General features: G+C 40.8%; 1 protein-coding gene across 1 annotated transcript in view; it reads left to right on the forward strand.

The window, feature by feature from the left end:
- The window catches only part of znf618 (zinc finger protein 618), a 54,809-nt gene extending 34,646 nt beyond the window's left edge, over nt 1-20,163 (forward strand). The window contains 10 exon segments of the mRNA XM_080420014.1: nt 318-407; nt 6,086-6,148; nt 8,577-8,621; nt 9,471-9,548; nt 10,744-10,908; nt 13,372-13,715; nt 14,234-14,746; nt 15,260-15,550; nt 16,688-16,831; nt 16,833-20,163. Coding sequence (XP_080276140.1) covers nt 318-407; nt 6,086-6,148; nt 8,577-8,621; nt 9,471-9,548; nt 10,744-10,908; nt 13,372-13,715; nt 14,234-14,746; nt 15,260-15,550; nt 16,688-16,831; nt 16,833-17,249 — 2,150 coding nt within the window. The 3' untranslated portion in view covers nt 17,250-20,163.
- Nucleotides 20,164-20,477: the final 314 nt, after the last annotated feature.

The raw sequence follows: 20,477 nt of genomic DNA on the forward strand, positions 1-20,477 counted from the left end.
CCAATGTTATATCACATCCATACTGTATACAAATATATCGACTCTGTCGGGTGGAAACCTTGTATGTCCAAAACTGTTACTTTTCAGAAGTCAAATGAAAAAAGCTGCAGAAGTTCAAGCTCAAAGCAAGCTTCGAACTTGCAGATCTGCTACTTTTGATGCATTTGTGTGACCCCGTAGTACGATCACGTACTTTATGAAAAAACACAAAGTTAAAATGTGGAGATAAGAGGTTTCTGCCCGACAGCGACGATATCATGGAAGGACCTTTATTTATTTAAATAAATTCAGTAATTGTAATTGATATCCTTCTCAAGATCTAGGTAGCCCCTTTGAATTGAAGTCCTCGCCGGTACAGAAGCGGGTGAATATGGACATCATCAGTAAATATGTCCCCATCCAAACCGGTAAGGCAAGTAAGTATAAAAAGCATAACCCTGGATATAGTGTCTCTATCATTTACATGAAATCGCTCTACTATGCTGGCCGTTCACACTCTGGGGGTGCATGCAGTCTACCACCAAAATCTGTTTGTTTGAATCACCATTCATCAAAATCAAAATATTTTAACCCATTAATACCTGGAACGCATCTGTGTCACTTTAGATTTCTTTGGCTATTCAAAAATAGCAGATATACAAGCTCATAGCGCGGCACCGAGTGCCGCGCTATGAGCTTGTATATCTGCTATTTTTGAATAATCTTGAAAAAATAAATTTTTGATTTTTTTCAAATAACTGTTAGGATTTAGAAAACATTTTTAAGAATTGCCTCAGGTCCTAATGGGTTAAACCATTCAAATTTCTTTGGCTATTCAAAAATACCAGATGCCGCACTATGAGCTTGTCGATCGGATATATTTTTTTTATTGCTGTAAAAAGCTGTTTTCTACAGAAAGGTCAAGCCACTAGGTGGGCGTGGCCCATCATGTTTGAGTGACAGCGGGGACGAGACCTAGTGTCAGCAGTCTGCTCTATTGGCGCTCTCTCTCTCTCTCTCTCTCCCTCTCTGAGATGGAGAGAGAGAGATAAATGCTAATCTGAATTAGATGTTTCTTAACCCATTTAGACCGGGACAGAATCTGTGTCATTTTTTGATTTCTTTGGCTATTCAAAAATAGAAGATCTACAAGCTCTTAGTGCGGCACCGAGTGCCGCGCTACGAGCTTGAGTCAAGGTTTGACCAATTTCTTTACATGCAACTCAAAAATGCATGTTTTGGGTCAAAGTCTTTTTCCTTTTTTTCAGGCTTGCGTAACATTGCTGCTAAGGACCAATACACTGCTGTATTTTTTACAGAAATGCTCCCAGGCCAGGGCCTATAATTAGGACTTCTGTTTTTTCAGGGCTGAGCTGAGGGAAGTTACAGTATGTGAACATCCAGTCCTTTAGCTGAAAAACCACTTAAACCCTATATACTTCATTGACCGGGGTCCCCCAGGGGTCAACCCTTGGCCCCCTCCTTTTTTTTTCCCTCTACACCAAATCCCTTGAATGTTTGCCCATTTATGACATGCCCGGAATAGGGATGCTATAGGGTTCAAAGGGTTCAACGGTCTTGCCAGGTGTACAGCTTACTAATATAAGGTCATTCGGTTTGACTGAGAAATACAACTGTGTGTCGTTCGCGTTAGAATAAGAAATATACTTGAGATAACTAAGATAAACACTGAAATATGTGGGCTCACTATGTATGTCAAATGGTGTAGTTCCTTTAGGTCTGTCTGGTCTTTCTCTGGAATATTTGGCAATTTGGCTGCATTTAAAATCTTAACCCATTAAGACCGGGAACGCATCTGCGTGTCATTTTTAGATTTCTTTGGCTATTCAAAAATAGCAGATATATACAAGCTACGAGGTTGTAGATCTGCTATTTTTTGAAATATTGTGGAAACGTTTTGCAAATCTTTGAATATTATATATTTTTAAAGCGAACAGCGGGGTCCCTGGAACAAAATGTTTTGAGATGGGGGGGGGGGGGTCTGTTTGAGAACCACTGATAATGGCAACATAACCTCTTTTTTTTTTAAACTGTAAGGATTTAGAAGACATTAGTTGAATTTGAGTTACACATTTACATATAAAGATTTGCACACATTTTCACGATTTTTCAAAAAACATAGCAGATCTACAAGCTCATAGCGGGGCACTCCCTGCCACAAACTATTTTCAAATGGGGGGTGTCCGCGGCCAAATACATATCAATTTGGGGGTCCTTGGCTTTGAGAACCACTGTTGTAGATCAGCTATTGGTGAACATTCTGGAAGATTCTTAGAAAATGTTCACCTATATAATGACATGCCCAGAATAGGGACGGCAGGTTGAAAGTGGTTCATATATCACTGCCTCTCTGCGGCATCTGATCTGAGTTTTCTGTGACCTAAATGTAAGTCTGTCTGTGGGTCAGGCTGCGTGACGACGTTGTTGTCGGGCAGAAACCTTGTATCTCCATACAGTATTTACACTTTTAATGTTTTTTTTTCTCCGTAGATTAATGCTCTACTATGGTGTCACACAAAAGAAGCAAAAATAGCCGATCTACAAGCTCAAAATGTCTTGCGATGCGCTTTGAGCTTATAGATCTGCAATTTTTCTTAGCAATTTTTTTATTTGAATCCTGGAAAGTAACAGTTTTGGACGTATGAGGTTTCCAGCCGACAGCAAAGATGATCCTATCTCTGTGGACAAATACATACAGTATCATTTTGGGGGTTCTTGACATGAATCTTTTTTGAGAACCACTGATATTATAGCAACATGAGTTTCTTTCTTTAAAAAAAACCTGTTAGGATTTAGAAGACAGAATCCCCAGAAGCAAAGATTTGACTTAAAAATGTTCGCTTTAAAAAACTTATATATTCAAAGATTTGCACACATTTTCACAATTATTATAATTTTTTTGCAGATCCACAAGCTCATAGTGTGGCACCGAGTGCTATTTACTTTGGGCTATTTTTGAATAGCCCAAAGCATAAAATGATGGTTATAGCAACAAAAAACTAAAAAAGACCCGGTATGCGTTCCCGGATTGAATGGGATATACAGCTGCAACTGATAAAACCTGGTGAACCTGGTGTAATGTGTATTCAGCCGAATGCTAAGAATGTATGTTCATTATCGTCACTGTCGGGTGGAAAGTGTTGTATCTCCAAAACTGTTACTTTTCAGAAATCCCCTATTGACAACTATTTACATCACGAGGAGCATTTATTGTAATGTGTTAGGCTAGGGAGATGTAAGTCTGTACAATATTATGTAAGGGATATGTTGATTTGAAAATGGCATTATTTGCCATGATACAACACGTAATTTTTTTAACATAAAAAAAGGAACGGTTTTGGATATACAAGGTTTCCGCCCGACAGCAGCGCTATGAGAAGTAGGATCAGATATCTTGTTGTCTTTCAGATCTTGTATTGAGGTCAACAGTTCCCCTTAACTTTTCTTTGTTAATGGCGTTATTGACGGTGAGAATTACAAGCACAAAAAGTGGATATCGTTGCTGTCGCGCAGAAACCTTGTATCTTCATATCTAATCTTTTTTCATTAACTCTATAACTGCCAAAGACGTTTATAAACGTCTTTGGGCCTTCAGCTATTGCCTGCCAAAGACGTTTAAAAACGTCTTTGAAAAAAAAAAAAAAAAAAAACTTTTTTCAAAAAAAAAAAAAATCTAAAAAGATTCTCTAATTATTTAAGATTGACACCTTTTCAATATTCCAAACGAATAAGGAGATAACAATTCCCAAAGATTTGCTGCTCCATCCACTTCAATGTTAAAATTGAAACAGACAAACAATTCACAATGTTTTTTGGTTTGAAACTACTGGTTTTGAGCTATTTTCAAACATCAAACAACACATGACAACAAGGTCAAATTGACCTCGTTGACATTTGTGAAACCACACCTGAATCTCATCTGTGATTAGAAATTATCTGGGATCAATCATACAGGAGAAAAATATTCTGTGGCTATGCGAAAAGGTACCAAAATCGGTCAAAACCCTGGCAGAGGCTACAGACTTTTTGAAAAAACTCTGGCAGGGTAAGAGTTAATGAATGCCCTATGTTATTACACTTTGTATAACAGTGTCGCAAAAAAGTAGCAAAAATAGTGCAACAGCAATCTCACACTGAGAGATTAGAGCGGTCTGGGTATTATTCAATATTGTTTGTCTTCACCTGGCTTCATTTAAAGGTTAAAAGTCGTCTTCATTTTAAGTTGTCGATACATGCCATTGTCTACTACCAGCTTGGGCCACAGTGTATATCTATATAGTGTATATCCACAGTTGTCCCACTTGTACGTTAATGGATCCTGTTTGTGTGTATATTTACATTGTCCATAGTCTTGAAACTGTTACCGAAGTTATTATCTGAATAATTATGGTCATGTTGGCTTGTTTGTGAATCAATCTTTTCTCCAGGGACTGTTCTGTATTTGGCTAGACTTTTCAAATCAATCCGTCCTTAAAAAATAAATAAATACATACATTGATTTTTAAAGAGATTCAAAATTGTATGCACAATGTACAGACAGTATATCCTACTGTATATTAAAATTGCCTTGGACGGTGGACGATCGACATTTTTGTGAAAATATTGTAATTACACCAAAGCACTTTTCAACTCATCACCGTCTACCTCTAAGTTAAGCTTCAAATCTGTGTGTGTGTGAATGATTATGTTTTGTGCAATTCACATACTGGCATTTCTGTATTGAGTTTTGACATATTTAATCATCTGTTATTACATCTATTATTAGTCAACATTTTAAACCTTCATACTGTATGTTCGATTAACAGAAATAAAAGTCAATGGTTGGCAACTTCTATTACTTAATTTCTTTTGGCAACACTAGAGAATATTGAGACTGTTTTCTCATGATTTGTTTTGATTTGCATTACAATGGGGCTTAGAAACACTGAAAACATATCGATTTATTCATGTTTAAAAATACAACCTTTCGTATGGCTTGTTTAATACATTCTCACCGCTAAACATTTATTTGATTAAATGCATTTTCGCCGGTTATTTATATAATCTAATTCTCCAAGCACACTGTGCTGTGTGAGCTGTTTGTCAAAGGAAATTGGTGATGGAAAGAAGTAATCGTCACACTTTTCAAAATGGTGATTTGCTGTGTTTGGGCTCATTTTACATTTATTCATAATAATATGCATCATTTCCACTGCTCCGCCGTTTTATGCTCAACCTACAATGTCAAAGCAATCGTTTCTCTTTCTCTTCTGTTATCTCTGGTATATCTTTCATTTGATCGGTCCCCCCTCCTTCCTTTCCCCTCTTTGTGCTGAAGAGCAGTTTGCCATAAATAACTATTTAAAAGCATGGCACACACTAAAACATCCACAAAATTGGGTCAAAAAGATGGAGTGGAGAGGAAGAGTTAGACCTATATTCAAATGCATTATGGATCATTTCGATTTTATATATGGCTGGTTACACTCAGGTATGTGTAATGATGCAACACATTGTAATGGACAACAAATTGCATGTGTTTGGCATCGCGCCAGCTCGATATTATGTTCGCTGTCAAATGCATGAAAATAGACATTGTTATCGAAGTTATCTTTGTTATTTAGAGCAGTGGTTCTCAACCTTTTCAGGCCGTGACCCCAAAAAAGAATCATATTTGAACTGGGGACCCCCACCCTGACAAGCACTTGGAATTGTAGGAGTTGAGTCATTACATTTCGTTTGACTCGGATAAACATTGTGATAATAACCGATCTACAAGCTCACAATGCCGTTGGCATTGTGAGCTTGTAGATCGGCTATTTTCACAATGTTTGCCTCTTTATTATATTTGACAATTTGGCCAATGTTTGACCAGTTTTTATAGTATAGTTTGTCGACTTCTTTTGATGCAGTCGTTTTTCTTTCTTTCCGTTTTTTGAGGAATTAAAAAACTCTTAAAAGTCCTTAAATTGTCACTTCACTGTCATCTGGGTACCCCCCACCCCCAAAAAAAAGTCATTAGGGAACCCACCAGGTTGAGAACCACTGATTTACAGTAGAGTTTGTGTGTGTCGCTTATTGTTTCTACTGTATTGTCATTTTGTAGACAGCCTGTTCAGCGCCATGCCTCCTAGCCTGATCGACACCAACAGCTCGCAGAACTCAAGTGGTGAGCACTGGGACACCTCTTATTTTACCTTACCTTATTGTGTGTGTGTGTGTGTGCTTTTATTATTCTGGCTTCCACAGTGAAAATGAATGTTTGACTCCCACTGTCACTGGCAATAAACATGGAAATAACATTTTTTTTATTGGTTCCATTTGTGCACTCTCAAGAGTTACAGACCTGTAATGGTCCATTCGGTTCCGTTTGTGCACTGAGTTATACAGACCTGTAAGGGTCCATTTGGTCGCACGTTGTGCGCTTGTAGATTGGCTATTTTCTAGTTTGGTTCCGGGGGAGACATCACATTTCTCTTTTGTGTCTCGAGCTAAACGTTTCGGAACCCCTGCTGCAGATGACTGACATCATGACTGGGAACATGAAGTGTGTGATCCATATGGGAGCCACGCCATTATTAGACCCCAAATTGATATATATTTGGCCGCGGAACCCCATCTGAAAAGACTTTGTGTCAGGGACCCCCCAGAAAAGAAGATTTGTTTTTACAAATCTTTGCTTTTTAAAAATCTATATATTGTGGGGCTAAACCTGCAGTGGAAAAAAATAAGATTTGAACAAATCTTCAAGATTTTTCAAAAATAGCAGATCTACAAGCTCATTGTGCGGCACGAAGTGATGCGCTATGAGCTTGTATATCTGCTACCTTTGAATAGCCAAAGTATAAAATATGGTTAAAGTGGTTAAAAATCATTGCGACGCTATATAACACATTTTGCTGGGGTCCCCCCTGGAACCCCCCCCCCCCAGGACCCCACTTTGAGAACCACTAGTTTATGTAGGTACTGCTACTACATTTATGTACTGTAGGGTACAGGAGTGTCACTGTCTGACAGAGTTCCATGTCAACTCGGGGTTTGCCTGTGATGGAGTCAAATATGGGCATTTCATACTTAAATGTTTGTGTGAGCTGCCTTTCCTGAAGTGGTACTTTAATAAAAAACCTAGTGAGTCCAAACACTACAGGATGGTTAGCATTTCATAACTGAAAAGTGATGCCGTTGCATTAGATGAGACTGATTGACCTTTTCAATCTTTCGGTGCACCCACTCAGCACCTTCACTGTACAGTATAGGCCTATAGGACTGGTTCTGAACAGGGGGTCCGGGGACCTCCAGGGGTCCTTGAGGGGGGGTTACAGGGGGTCCTCAACTAAATGATTTATAGTTGGGAACCAGATTAGTCAGGGGATATTAAAAAAATCTTGGAATAAATTCCTTACCAAAAAAAATCTTCACCAATGTGTTTGTAAAGGTGTCTAGTAACACTCTAGTAAAGACTGAAATGCAGTTTCCCTAGGGGAATTTGTGACAGCTCCTGAAAGAAAAAACGGCCATAGCCATCCTTTTCCAGGTATACTTTTTGTGTAAAAAGCCCATTGAGATTGGGCCGTTTTTAGCCCAAGGAGTGGTTTTGGTGCAAAGCAAATGTTTGCAATGGATTCAGAATCATAAAAACACCCTAGTTTGACTCCTCACATGCTACTTAAAACAGAATTAAATTTTGTTTTTTTCCCCCGCATAAGGTTATGGTGGGTACCCCAACTTTCAGCAGCTGTCAAAAATTCCCCTAGGGAAACTGCATTTCAGTCTTTGTGAGATGTGTTACTAGACACCTTTACAAACACATTGGTGAAGATTTTTTTTGGTAAGGAATTTATTCCAAGATTGGACATTTTTCTGCTAATATCCTACTAATGGGACCCTTACTGGTCTATAACTCAGAGAGTGTACTCTCTCAGTTTGAAGTTATCACTGAGGAGTTTACAGCGTAGATTGGGGTTGTTACTGTGAAGCTTATTTGGTATAAATATGAAATCCTATGACATATGGAAGCAAATTATTTGGATCAAGGAGACAACCAGCTGTGGACACAGTAACTAAGTACATTTACTTGAATACATTCTTTTTTCTATATTTTTTTGCAAGCAGATTACTTTCATTACGCTACATTTCAAACACAAATATTGTACTTTTAACTCTACTTTTCAAGGAAGGGAAAAAGTACATTATGAATTAACCCTTTTTTAAATAATTGTGAAAATAGCCAATCTACAAGCTCACAACGTGTTGCTATGTGACACGTTGTGAGCTTGCAAATCTGCTATTATCACTATCTTTGAAGAAAATGTACTTGGTCATTTGTACTTTTGAATACTTGAGTGCAGGGGCGTCACAGGGGGGGTGTAAGTGGGACTGAGTTACTAGGACCCCCCCCCCCCCCCCAAAAAAAAATAAAAAAAAGTATTTTTTTGGTCTTTTTTAAAGAAAAAAAATCATAGGGGGGCCCACAGTGAATCTTTGTCCCCAGGGCCCAGTATTTGGTGCTACGCCCCTGCTTGAGTGTATACTTTGACCACACCACTGGTGAATGCTGGTAGACCATGTGCTTGTGCTTCTCTCATCCTCACCCACAGGAACTCAGAGCCCCCTGGTGGCCAGTTCCTTCTCTACATCACAGAGTGAGTCCAACCACACCCACCTTGCTCAAAACAAAACGTTTGCCCACTTTCCATCAAAAGTCAACTTTTATTTCACTTTTTTTTTTCTCTGCCCTTGCATTATTATTTTAAGTTGGCGTGTTTCTTTCTCTCGTAATCATTTTAATTTGGTGCCTCTTTCTTGCTCAGTTAGCGCAGGGACAATTCAGGAGGACAAGAACTTTATATTGTCTGGTTGTGTATGTTTCCAATCGTGCATTAGATATGGCAAAAGAAGAATGTGCTGTCGTGTACTCCTGGAGGGTTCTTTGTGTGCTTCAAGAAAACAAGATTATGTATAAGTGTATTGCAACCATAGACTGCAAAAATTGGAAAATTGCCTGCAAAACTTGCTGATGAAAAGCATCTTATAAATACCTCCCAGAATGAAGCCCAAATCCAGTATTTGAATGCCATGCTGTATTTTTTTTTAACACGGCTGGCTTAAAATTCCCCTTCAACATGAAATAGGGCCCGTATTTTCATCTTAGTCAGATGTTTAAAATTAAACGCATAACGGGCAGCCGGAGTTGGCCTAGATATAGCTACAGCGTACGCCTGATTTATACTTAGTTGCACGCTGGTGTTGCGTGCCGTGAATACCCGATCTACAAGCTCACAACGCGTCACGGACGTGACGCGTTGTGAGCTTGTAGATCTGCTATTTAACCGAGCACGACACTGGAACACACAACAAAGTCTAAATCAGGCTTTTCCGGGTATATTAGGCGAGAGCGCTCCACAGACTGCCGGTGCATTTTGGTACAGTGGTTTTGACCTCTGACCCCGAGCCCACCTCCCTCCTCTTCTGGGTCCTTGTGTTGTTTCTAGAACCCTTCACATGTGGCGCCTGTGGCATCCAGTTCCAGTTCTACAACAACCTGCTGGAGCACATGCAGTCCCATGCTGGTGAGTCCACCACTTAGGGCTGCAGTTCTCAAAACTGTTTTCATGCCAAGGAGGACCCCTTCAAATTGGCCATGGACCCCCCCACATCTGAAAATATATTCTGCCAGGGACCACCCCACCCCCCCCCCCCCCACCCACCAGAAGAGAATATTTGATGTAAAAATTAATTCAATAATTTTGGAAAAAAATATTTTAGATATTTTTTTTATTTTAGGGAAAATAATTGCAGATGTATAAGCTCGCAGCGTGGCACAAAGTGACACGCTGTGAGCTTGTACATCTGCTATTTTTTTTATAGCCAACGTATAAATTGATAAAGTGGTTAAAATGATAACTACTTTTGCTGGGGACCCTCTGGAACACCCCCACCAAGGAGCACTGGACCCTTTTTATTTTTTTAATCAAATAATCGAAAAGCGTGTTTTTTATATTAACTATTTCACCGCCAGAATAAATGAATACATAAATACCGTCCCCTTGCCAGCAAAAACTAGCGTTTTTTCTAATATTCTCCTCGACCTCGTCCTCACGGAGATCAGCTCATTACACGCACGGGGTGTCGTAGTATAGGGGGGAAAAAGTATCTGCTAGCCGTTATCCATTGCACAGCTGTGGCCGTTTGAATGACGCTTGTTTTTGCCGTAAAGCAAGAGGAACGGAGGTATAGCGTTTTTTTTTTTAATGACGTCAATTCCGGGTGTATTCTTCTTCGGTGGTACTTGGATCATTCACAGGCTGCCCCCCCCCAACCCCGTCATAGTCGTCCTTGGCAGTGAATGAGTTAATGAATCAACGTGAAAAGATCATAAGTTCATTTGCATATTAATTTATTATAATATATTTTTTATAATTGATTAAATTGATTCGTCGCACACCTAGGTGAGTTGACCCATGTTAAGTTGGATAGAGAGCTAGAAATTAAATAGGAGGCAGGAGTTGGAGCTAGTTAGAGTAGTTAGCTCTTTTATGTGGGAGGTTGTGCATTTGGTGGCTTATAAACCCATAAAATGCGTCAGAGACATAGTTGTGAGGGAAAGTCAGCAGACACGTTTGACTCTCTCACATTTTTATTCCTAATTTCCTTTTTTCTTTATTTTTCTCCACTCATATTCTGAACATCTAATATCAGACAAGACTGCCACAGTTATGGTCATGTTCATGTTTGTCCTTTTATGTTTTCTGTGTCCTTTTATAGCGGACAATGAGAACCACACCAAAGGGGATTCTCCAAAGATATCGCCGGCTTCCGGTCACCAGGAGGCGCTGTGGAGAGGCTCTCAGGCCCTGGCCCTGCCCACACTCACACTCCAGGTTCAGTCTCATGCTGCTCATCCTCCTCAGCGCAATCACTCTCTCAACCGTAAGTACTGGAGGAAATTAATTGAGATGTCCAAAATAATCTCCACTGATACAATCTACTGTTTCATCAATCCTTTGATTGGAGCTGTTCATTCCTTTTCAAATGGACACTTAATGTCAATTTACCATATATCACATCTATGGAAATTGAATATTGCAATTATTCTACAAACAAATAGAGTTTTCAAATGTATAAAAATCTTGAAAATAGCAGATCTACAAGCTCACAATAAGTCTCATCGCGACACATTGTGAGCTTGTAGAAGAATAAAAATATCACTAACTCAGCTTTTAATAAGTTATTTACGACAAAGTGTTAAGCAGTTACATTCTTGAACTTTGACCACAGAATTGCACAGAATGTGCCAAATATTGAGTTGGCTATTGTGATTTAATAATGAAGATGAATGGGCTTGTGTTTTGAGTGATGATGGTACAGTGTATTGAGTCATTGCCAGACCGTGACACATAAACACTCTCAACTAACAATATTTCCCTTTGCCGGAACATTATCACTATTTCAGTCTTTAAATCAGTGGTTCTCAAACTGTGGGTCGGGACCTCCACTAAGCAAATCATCTGGGGAGTGGGGAGGTCCCCCCTCCCCACTCCCCAGATGATTTGCTTAGTGTGCAACATTGTTTTCTCAACTCATACAGTATAAGTGTATACAGGGTATATGCACGTTTCTAAAGTGACAATTTAAGGACTTTTAAGACCTTTTTAATACCTCTAAAAAACATATCCCCCTCAAGTAACCATGATGGTCCCTGGACCTCACTTAGAGAACTTCTACAATAACATGTATGCAATGCTGTATGTGTAATTGAATTTGTATTGATCACAAATTATAATCAATCAAAAATCGAAATCATATGGATTAAAAAATATATAGGAATCGTTAAAACGAACCGTTAAGGAATGGGACCGTTAAGAGGGAACGGTTAAAGAACCGGAATCGTTGAAATCCTAAAGGATCCCAACCCTATCTTTAAAGGGCAAGACCACTTTGGTAGAGGTTTGGGTTGTGTAGTTACCTTGCCATGATGTAACTCCAAAGGTGGGCAAGAAATAAAAAATAATTGCTCCATTGATTAGAAATTGATAATTCAAAATATGCTCCTCATTGACTTACATTGTACACTAAAACAGCTCTCAAAGTCACTCTTTTAGCACAAAAACGAACGCAAACAAAGTTGATTCAGACAATATAGAACATCACCAAACCCAGTACTGTTTTTTTTTTAAATAAAAATGTCAACTTCCTGTTGATTTTGCCATTTTTAATAAGTAGAAAACCCGGACTGGATCGGCAGATCCGGATCCAGATCTTCAAATAGTAAAATCAACAGGAAGTTGACATTTTTATTAAAAAAACAAACAGTACTGGGTTTGGTGATACTCTACATTGTCTGAATCAGCTATGTTTGGGTTCATTTATGTGCTAAAAGAGTGACTTTGAGAGCTGTTTTAGTGTACAATGTAAGTCAATGAGGAGCATATTTTGAATTATCAATTTCTAATCAATGGAGCAATTATTTTTGATTTCTTGCCCACCTTTGGAGTTACATCATGGCAAGGTAACTACACAACCCAAACCTCTACCAAAGTGGTCTTACCCTTTAACATAAATGATGCTTTTTAACTGGAGCAGCTAGTTCACCTGTAGTAATGTGGTCTTGTATTTTGCCCTGCCTTCCCCATCCACCCACCATCACCATCCACCATACACCATCCATCCATCCATCCACCATCTCCATCTAGGCCTGTCACAATTATTACATAATCATCTAATCGCAATTATTTGAGATTATTTTTGCATAATCGTCACGCGTCTAAATCTTTCACACATTTCCAAATACAAAAACCCCCCAGAAATAGCTGATCTACAAGCTTACAACGCGTCACAAAGTGACACGTTGAAAGCTTGTAGATCTGCTATTTTTACATGTATAAAATTTAAATACATATTATATATGTTGAATAACGAAAAAACATCACATGGATGCACCTGGGACGTATCATCAGTGTTGTGGCCTGGGGTCATAGGATGTTTCGGGTCTCGCAACATACACCCTCGCCCAGGTGACCCAGCCAGGGTTGATCAAGCCCCGACTTACGTCCCAGGTAGCTACCCACGGTCAGTCCTAAATAGGGAAAGACAGGGCCACTCAATACGCTTGTCCGAAACTACTCTGCCAGGAATGGGGGAGAGGAAGGCTCTGGTACGTGGAGGGGCTAGGCTCTGTGGATGGCCTCCTGGCCAGGCTCACCCGCTTAATAATGTCTTTGTATAAGTTATTTGTCATATCTGCCCTGTGCAATTTTTGATAACGAATTTTTATTCATATGTTACAATGTTCAACGCCAAACACACGATTAAATCGTTAATCGCAATTATTTGAGTGACAATTAATCGTCAAGTTAAATCTGTAATGGTGACAGCCCCATCTCCATCCCACAGAGAACAACGGCCTCCCGGAGAAGGAGCGTCAGCAGGTGGCCGAGCGCCTCCTGCGGCTCATGTGTTCGGACGTGAGCATGCTCAGCGTGCTCAACAGCAAGGACTTCCTCAAGCTGGCGCAGACCCTGGTGGACACGGGCGCCCGCCACGGCGCCTACTCCACCCGCGACGCCCTGGGCAGCAACATGAGTGCCTTGGCGCTGCGCCAGCTGCCGCGCATGTACAACCAGGTCAAGGTCAAGGTGACGTGCGCGCTGGGCTCCAACGCGTCGCTGGGCATCGCCGTCACCTGCCACTCGCAGGCGTCGGGGCCGGACGCGTGCTACGTGCTCACCGCCTACCAGGTCAGTGGTGGAAAGTAACTAAGTACATTTTACTCAAGTAACATTTTGAGGTATTTTTTTTTACTTTACTGGAGTATTTGCAATTTTCTGTACTTTTAATTCTACTCCACTACATCTCAGAGGAAAATTATTGTACTTTTACTCCACTACAATTATTAGAAAACCTTAGTTACTAGTTACTTTGTAGAGTTCATTTCGCCCAGTTGAAAATAGCCGATCTACAAGCTCACAATGCATCGCGACACATTGGGATCTTGTAGATCAGCTATTTTCAAAGATTTTTTATACATTTTATACAGTACATTTGAAAACTTGTGAAATGGGGCATTCTGCATAATGAGTACTTTCTACTTTTGGTACTTTAAGTGCATTTTGATACCAATACTTTTGTACTTTTACTCAAATAAAAATTTGAATTCCGGACTTTTACTTGTAACAGTAGAGTATTTCTACATTGCAGTATTGATGCTTTTACTTAAGTAAAACATGCGAGTACTTTTCCCACCACTGTATACCAGGTGGAGGGCTCCAGACTGAAGCGCTACATCCTGGGCGTCAGGGAGGCCGAGCTGAGGGAGGGCCCCGACCAGGTGCACCAGTGGGTGCAGAACGTACTGTCCGAGTTCGTGATGTCGGACATCCGCACGGTGTACGTGTCGGAGCCCCGGCTCTGGGCGGCGGGACTCGCCGGGTCGCCGCTGGGAGGCGGCGGCGGCGGCGGCGGCGGCGGCGGCGGCGGCGGCGGCGGCGGCGCCGGCGGGAGGGGACGACTGTGCTTGCGGTGCGCGGGCTGCTCGCTCGGCGCCATCGTCCAGGCCGTCCTCGGGAAGCGCAGCCTCCAGGCGCGGGGCTTACACGAACTCTCCGAGCTCCTCTCCACGTGCAGGGACATCGCCTCCTCCACCAGCCTCTCCCTGGAGCCGTCGTCTTCCAACCACGCGTCGGCGAACAACGCGACCGAAGACGGCCCGGCCCAGTCGGGCCCCGCCACGCCGCCGTGCTGGGACCGCACGGCCGAGGCCCTCCTGCAGGTCAGTGGTGGAAAAAGTACTCAAATTCTTTACTTAAGTAAAAGTACCAATACTGCAATATAAAAATACTTTGTTACAAGTAAATGTCCAGAATTAAAAATGTACTTGAATAAAAGTAAAAAAGTATTGACATCAAAATGTACTTAAAGTACCAAAAGTAAAAGTACTAAATATTTGAAAATAGCAGATCTACAAGCTCACAACGCGTCGCGATGCGACGCGTTGTGAGCTTGTAGATCGGCTATTTTCAAATAGCCTAGGTATAAAATAGGGCTAAAGTGGTTAATGTATGTTTCATTATATCATAGTTTATATCTGAAAAGTAACTAGTAACTAAAGTTTTCAAGTAAATGTAGTGGAGTAAAAGTACAATATTTGCCTCTGAGATGTAGTGGAGTAGAAGTAAAAGTATTGGAAATTGGAAATACTCAATTAAAGTACAAATACTTCGAAATTGTACTTAAGTACAGTACTTGAGTAAATGTACTTAGTTACTTTCCACCACTGCTGCAGGTCCACGCCCACTTCGAGCACGTCTGCGAGGCGTACGGGCGCAGCAAGGCCACGGCGCCGCTCCTCCAGGGCCTCAACAAGCACCTGCTGGGAACGCTGGCCTTCCTGCTGTCGCCGCTGCGCCTCGCCGCCCTGGAGCTCAGCCGCCAGCGGAGGCCCACGCTGCAGCAGGTGGTCCCCGTCTACCTGCGCCTGGAGAAGCTGTTCACCGCCAAGGCGGGCGAGGCCGGCACCGGCACCGCCAGCAAGCTCTGCCACTACTTCCTGGAAGCGCTCAAGGAGAACTTCAAGGTGATGAAAGGGGTGTTAGAGGGTTTAGTCAGGGTTTGGTTTGTAACAAAACAACAGAGAGGCGGGGGGGGCATTTTCTTAACCACTTAAGCCCTATATACTTCAGTGTATGACAAAATGTTGAAATTGGGATGCCAGGTTAATGTGGTTAACCCTTTAAGACCTGAGGCGATTCTTTAAAAAAAAATCTAAATACTAACAGTTTTTGGAAAAAAATCTAAACATTTTTTTTTCACGATTTTTCAAAAATAGCAGATCTACAAGTTCATAGCGCGGCACTCGGTGCCGCGCTATGAGCTTGTATATCTGCTATTTTTGAATAGCCAAAGACATCTAAAGTGACACAGATGCGTTCCAGGTATTAATGGGTTAACACAGGCGGCCTTTCCCCCCAGCAATAAATTGTGATATTATCAAATGTGTATATACATGAAACAGTCTGCATTTCCACAAAAGGAGATGCATATATTTATATTTAATTCAGTCTGACCAGAAGCAGGGATAAAACATATCCCCACCAGCGATAAAACAAATTTGGAACCAGATGTGGGATATCAAAAGCAGATGCATGGACCCCCAAATCCCCCCCCCCCCCCAACAAATCTAAACCCTGGGCATTGTAATTTTCAGTACTCCTCTTTCCTTGTATCCCTTCCTGTCACACATTTTAATAGATGCTAGTTACACCATGCAGTTAATGTTGTTTACGTATATTTTGTTGTTTAGAAGTTTTTGCTCGACCACAATGCTAAGAATGTTGTCTCAGCTTCTAGGTTTAATGTTAACCTCATATCCTAGCTTCTTTGAAGCACTAAATTGTTTTCTTTGCACTCTACTTATGCGACTATTTACCCTGTTGTTGTTGTTGTTTTGTGTTGACTAGGGCCATTTTAACAAGCACCTGCTGGGAACCCAAAATGAAACTCTTATTTTGCACTTTCGCTCTGATTAATGCCTAAATTGTCAATTGAGTTTAGCCTCACAACATGAATAATGTTATTCCATTTGCCTGAGATTTCACATTACCATTATATTTAAGTGACACGGAGACGAAGTGATTGTCTGCCCGGCGTCAGTCTTTTAAGAAAAGAAGACGCAGTTTGATCGTGGAGACTTTTCTTTTTCCTCCGTCGACAGGTGGAGCGAGCCCACCAAGTGGCCATGGTCCTGGACCCCCAGCTGAAGCTCCGTCCGGTGCCGGCGTACCAACACGAGGACATCATCTCCCGGGCGTGCGAAATGGCCACCGAGACCCAAGACGGAGGAATAAGCACCGGCGGCGGGGGGGGGGTCGGGGGGAGGAGGCGGCGGCGACGAGCGGGACGCGGACGGGCCACCGGCCCTGAAAAGAGGTCGCATGGACGGCGGCGGCACCAACGGCGGAAACACCCTCGGCACCTGCTCCATGTCCGGCAGCGACGACAACCAGAGTCAGGTCAGACAGGAGATGTTTCAGTACCTGGCCGAGCCTCTCCTCCAGGGAACGCCCGACCTCTTCCAGTACTGGAGCTCGGGGCCGGTCGGGGAGAGGTTCCCCCGGCTGGCGCGCCTGGCGCTGTGGCTGCTGGCGGTGCCCGCGGTGGGCATACGCAGCGAGTGCGTCGCCATGTGCGAGCAGAGCCTCGCCATGAAGAGGAGGCAGCAGGTAACCGCCGAGGAGATGAACAAACTTATCTTTCTCCGTTCCAACATGGGCTAAAGGACGGAAAGAGAACTATAACTTTCACCTTCCCATTTCAACCAATGAGTCCAGACTTTATATTTATATATGTTTTAGAAAAAGATTGTAAAGATAAAAATGCATATGGGACACACACACACACACACACACACACACACAGTACTTCTTAATAAGATGAGTATTTACAGGAAATTGCGAGTTCTACGTTGCAAACGTCAATAATAAGGCAAGGTTTAATTTATGTGGGGAAGCGTAACCATGGAAGTACTGTCGATAATTAGTACCATTTCCGACAAAAAGACATTTCATTTTAATATAAACATTTTATTTTATCAAAAACATTTTGTTTGTTGGCATCTGGTACTAGTTTGTCATCTCTGAGTTTGGGCCTTAATGTCTCTCTTGTGCGATACCCTAGAGGTAAATAGAATTAAAATAACGCCTTTACATTTGTTACTCAAAGGCCTTTTTTTCCCACCATTTCAGACGGCTTTCGGGTGTTTGAACAATAGTAGGTTTTTCGTGGCTTGGGGTTCTTGCGGTCGGAAACGATGTGCTCTGGTGGTTTTGTACTTATTTCAGTTCTTAAACCACTGTGCTGTTGGACTTATTGCTTTCTATCCCACATTGACACACAAATTGGAAGTTTCATGTGAGCCATATTACGTACAGTCAAAGACGACCATAAAACGTAAGGTTCTTCTGATATTTTGTTCAATCCTTCTAATTATGTTCAAACATTTCATTAGTGCACTCTTAAAACCAGGTTTGAATATGTCATGAACATACCACTAAATGTCATTCCGAGTAATCGTATTAAAGGGATAGTTTCAGTTGTTAAAGAAGCCCTGGTTGTTTTATGATAAACGTCTGCCTTTCCTTTCAATGCAAACCAAGTTGATCCTCACAGAAAAAACAGTAATAACTCTTAAAACGGGATAAGAAACGTAGTTGCCTCAGTGTTTCGTTGTAATAATATCGGAAACATAATATCGTCTGTCGGGCGGAAACCTCATTATGTCCAAAGCTGACACTTTTCAGGATACAAATGTAAAAGTATCAAAAGTAGCAGATATACAAGCTCGAAACGCGTCGCTTTGCGCCGCGTTTCGAGCTTGTATAGCTGCTACTTTTGATACTTTTCCGTGACGCTGTAGTATGATCAAGTAGGGCATTAATTCACGATAAAAAAAAACGCAAAAAGTTATTATATGGAGATAAGAGTTTTTACGCCCGACAGCGACGATTTCTCAACATCTGCTAACGCTGTTCAGAAACAGGGACACATTCAAAGTGCTGCATTTTACCATTTTAGTAATTCAATTCTTAGACTAGGGAATTAAGATTATTTTTTACTTTTATTTTTCTGAGAACAATTGCTTTCACTCTCCTTGAACCGAGTCGCCATTGCGAAGCAATGGCCTCAGCCTCAGCTTCCAATACCTCATACTCAAAATGCTTGTGCATGTGCTCTTTTTTTTTGTTGGAATATACTCAAGTTTCTACTCTATTCTAATTATCAATCAAATCAAATAGTATATCTTCTTAAAAGCATGAACTGTGCTTTTTAGGAATGCTATTAAGATTTATATTCAGACTATATATACACTTTTTTAATGTATCGTTTCATGTTTCTATCTTTCTTCCTTTTTTTTTGCACAAAATGTCTTTAAAATGTCAGTCAAATGAACAAATTAGTTTAAGCTGTTTCAGCACTGATTTTTCTTTATTTTTTTATTCTTGATTTGGTTGGTTTGAGTTTTATTTCACTCGAGTTTCATATTTTGTCCATCTTGTGTTCTTATGACAAGAAGAATTTAAGAAACATTTCAAAGGTAAATCCTGAAGTCAAGATGTACACTGATATTCTATGGGGGCTTTATAATCGTTGATTGTAAAGGATCCATTTGCTTTAAAGCCTTTGTTTTGTATTAATATATGGATCCAGATATCTAAAGATAAGAGGATGAAATAGTTCAAGTGAATTGAAACGAGCGTCATTACCGAAATGCTAAAAACTACTGTTTGGTTCTAAGAACAGGCTATCGGCAGTGGGGACAATTTAAGTTAATCGTTTCTTTCGTTGTTGTTTTTTGTTGTTTTTGCTTTTTTTTAAAATAGTTTTAACAGTTTCAAGTTTCAAATACAAATTGCTCTGGGACAAAATACCATAGTTGACACAATGATGTCGACTCATGTTTTGTGGGTGACGAGAGAATTATTAATCGTAAGATATGCATGCATACATTATTAAGAGTACTTCTATATAAGGATAAGCAAGAGTGTTTTTTTTTTCTTCTGAAGAATAATTTACACTTCCTGGTACAACGGAGTCACACTGAAAATAGCTCATCTAGCCTCCTAGCTTGCAACATATCGTTGCTGTCGGGCCCGTAACCTCATATCTCCATATTTAAATGAATGTCCTTCTTCGTCAAGTAAATCGTCTATTTTCACTATTTTAAGTTGTTTTAAATAATCGTTTCTGTTGGGTGGATACCTCATTATGTCCAAAATTTTAAACTGTTACTTTTCAGGATTCAAATAAAAAAATGTCAAAAGCAGCAGATCTACAAGTTTGTGGATCAAGCTTGTGGATCTGCTACTTTTGACTTTTGTGTGACATTGTAGTATGATCAAGTAGCGCGTTGATTTACACAAAAAAACAAAGAAAAAAACACATACATTTAAAACATGGAGAATGGGAGGTTTCCAGCTGCTCAGTGGCCTTGCGGCTAGAGTGTCGCTCTGAGATTGGGAGGTCAGGGTTCGATCCCAGGCCAAATCCACTGGAATTACGTGGCAAAAAGATTTTTTGATTATTACAAAACACACTAACCACTTCAGCCCTATATATATATTTCGGCCATTTGAAAATAGCCGATCTACAAGCTTGTAGAGTTTACGTTTGGTACTTTTAAGTACATTTTGATACCAATACTTTTGTACTTTTACTTGTAACAGAGTGATTCTACATTGCAGTATATTGATACTTTTACTTAAGTAAAACATTAAGAGTACTTTTACCACCACTGCTAAGCATCTCATCCATTGACCACGCGCGTGTCATGCAGGGATGATTATCGTATGCCCTCCGAAAAAATAAACCTAGAAAACACCACTGGGCCACATGGCTCGGCAAGGCTTATAAAGTAACCACCCGACAGTGACGACATTGGCGATCTGCTATTTTCAGTGCGTGAAACTAAGTATATACTGTAAATCAGGCTAGAGATAGAAGTAATA

Source organism: Gymnoscopelus braueri, assembly GCF_963280865.1.
Source record: "Gymnoscopelus braueri genome assembly, chromosome: 22".
In the NCBI taxonomy this organism is placed as follows: Eukaryota; Metazoa; Chordata; class Actinopteri; order Myctophiformes; family Myctophidae; genus Gymnoscopelus; species Gymnoscopelus braueri.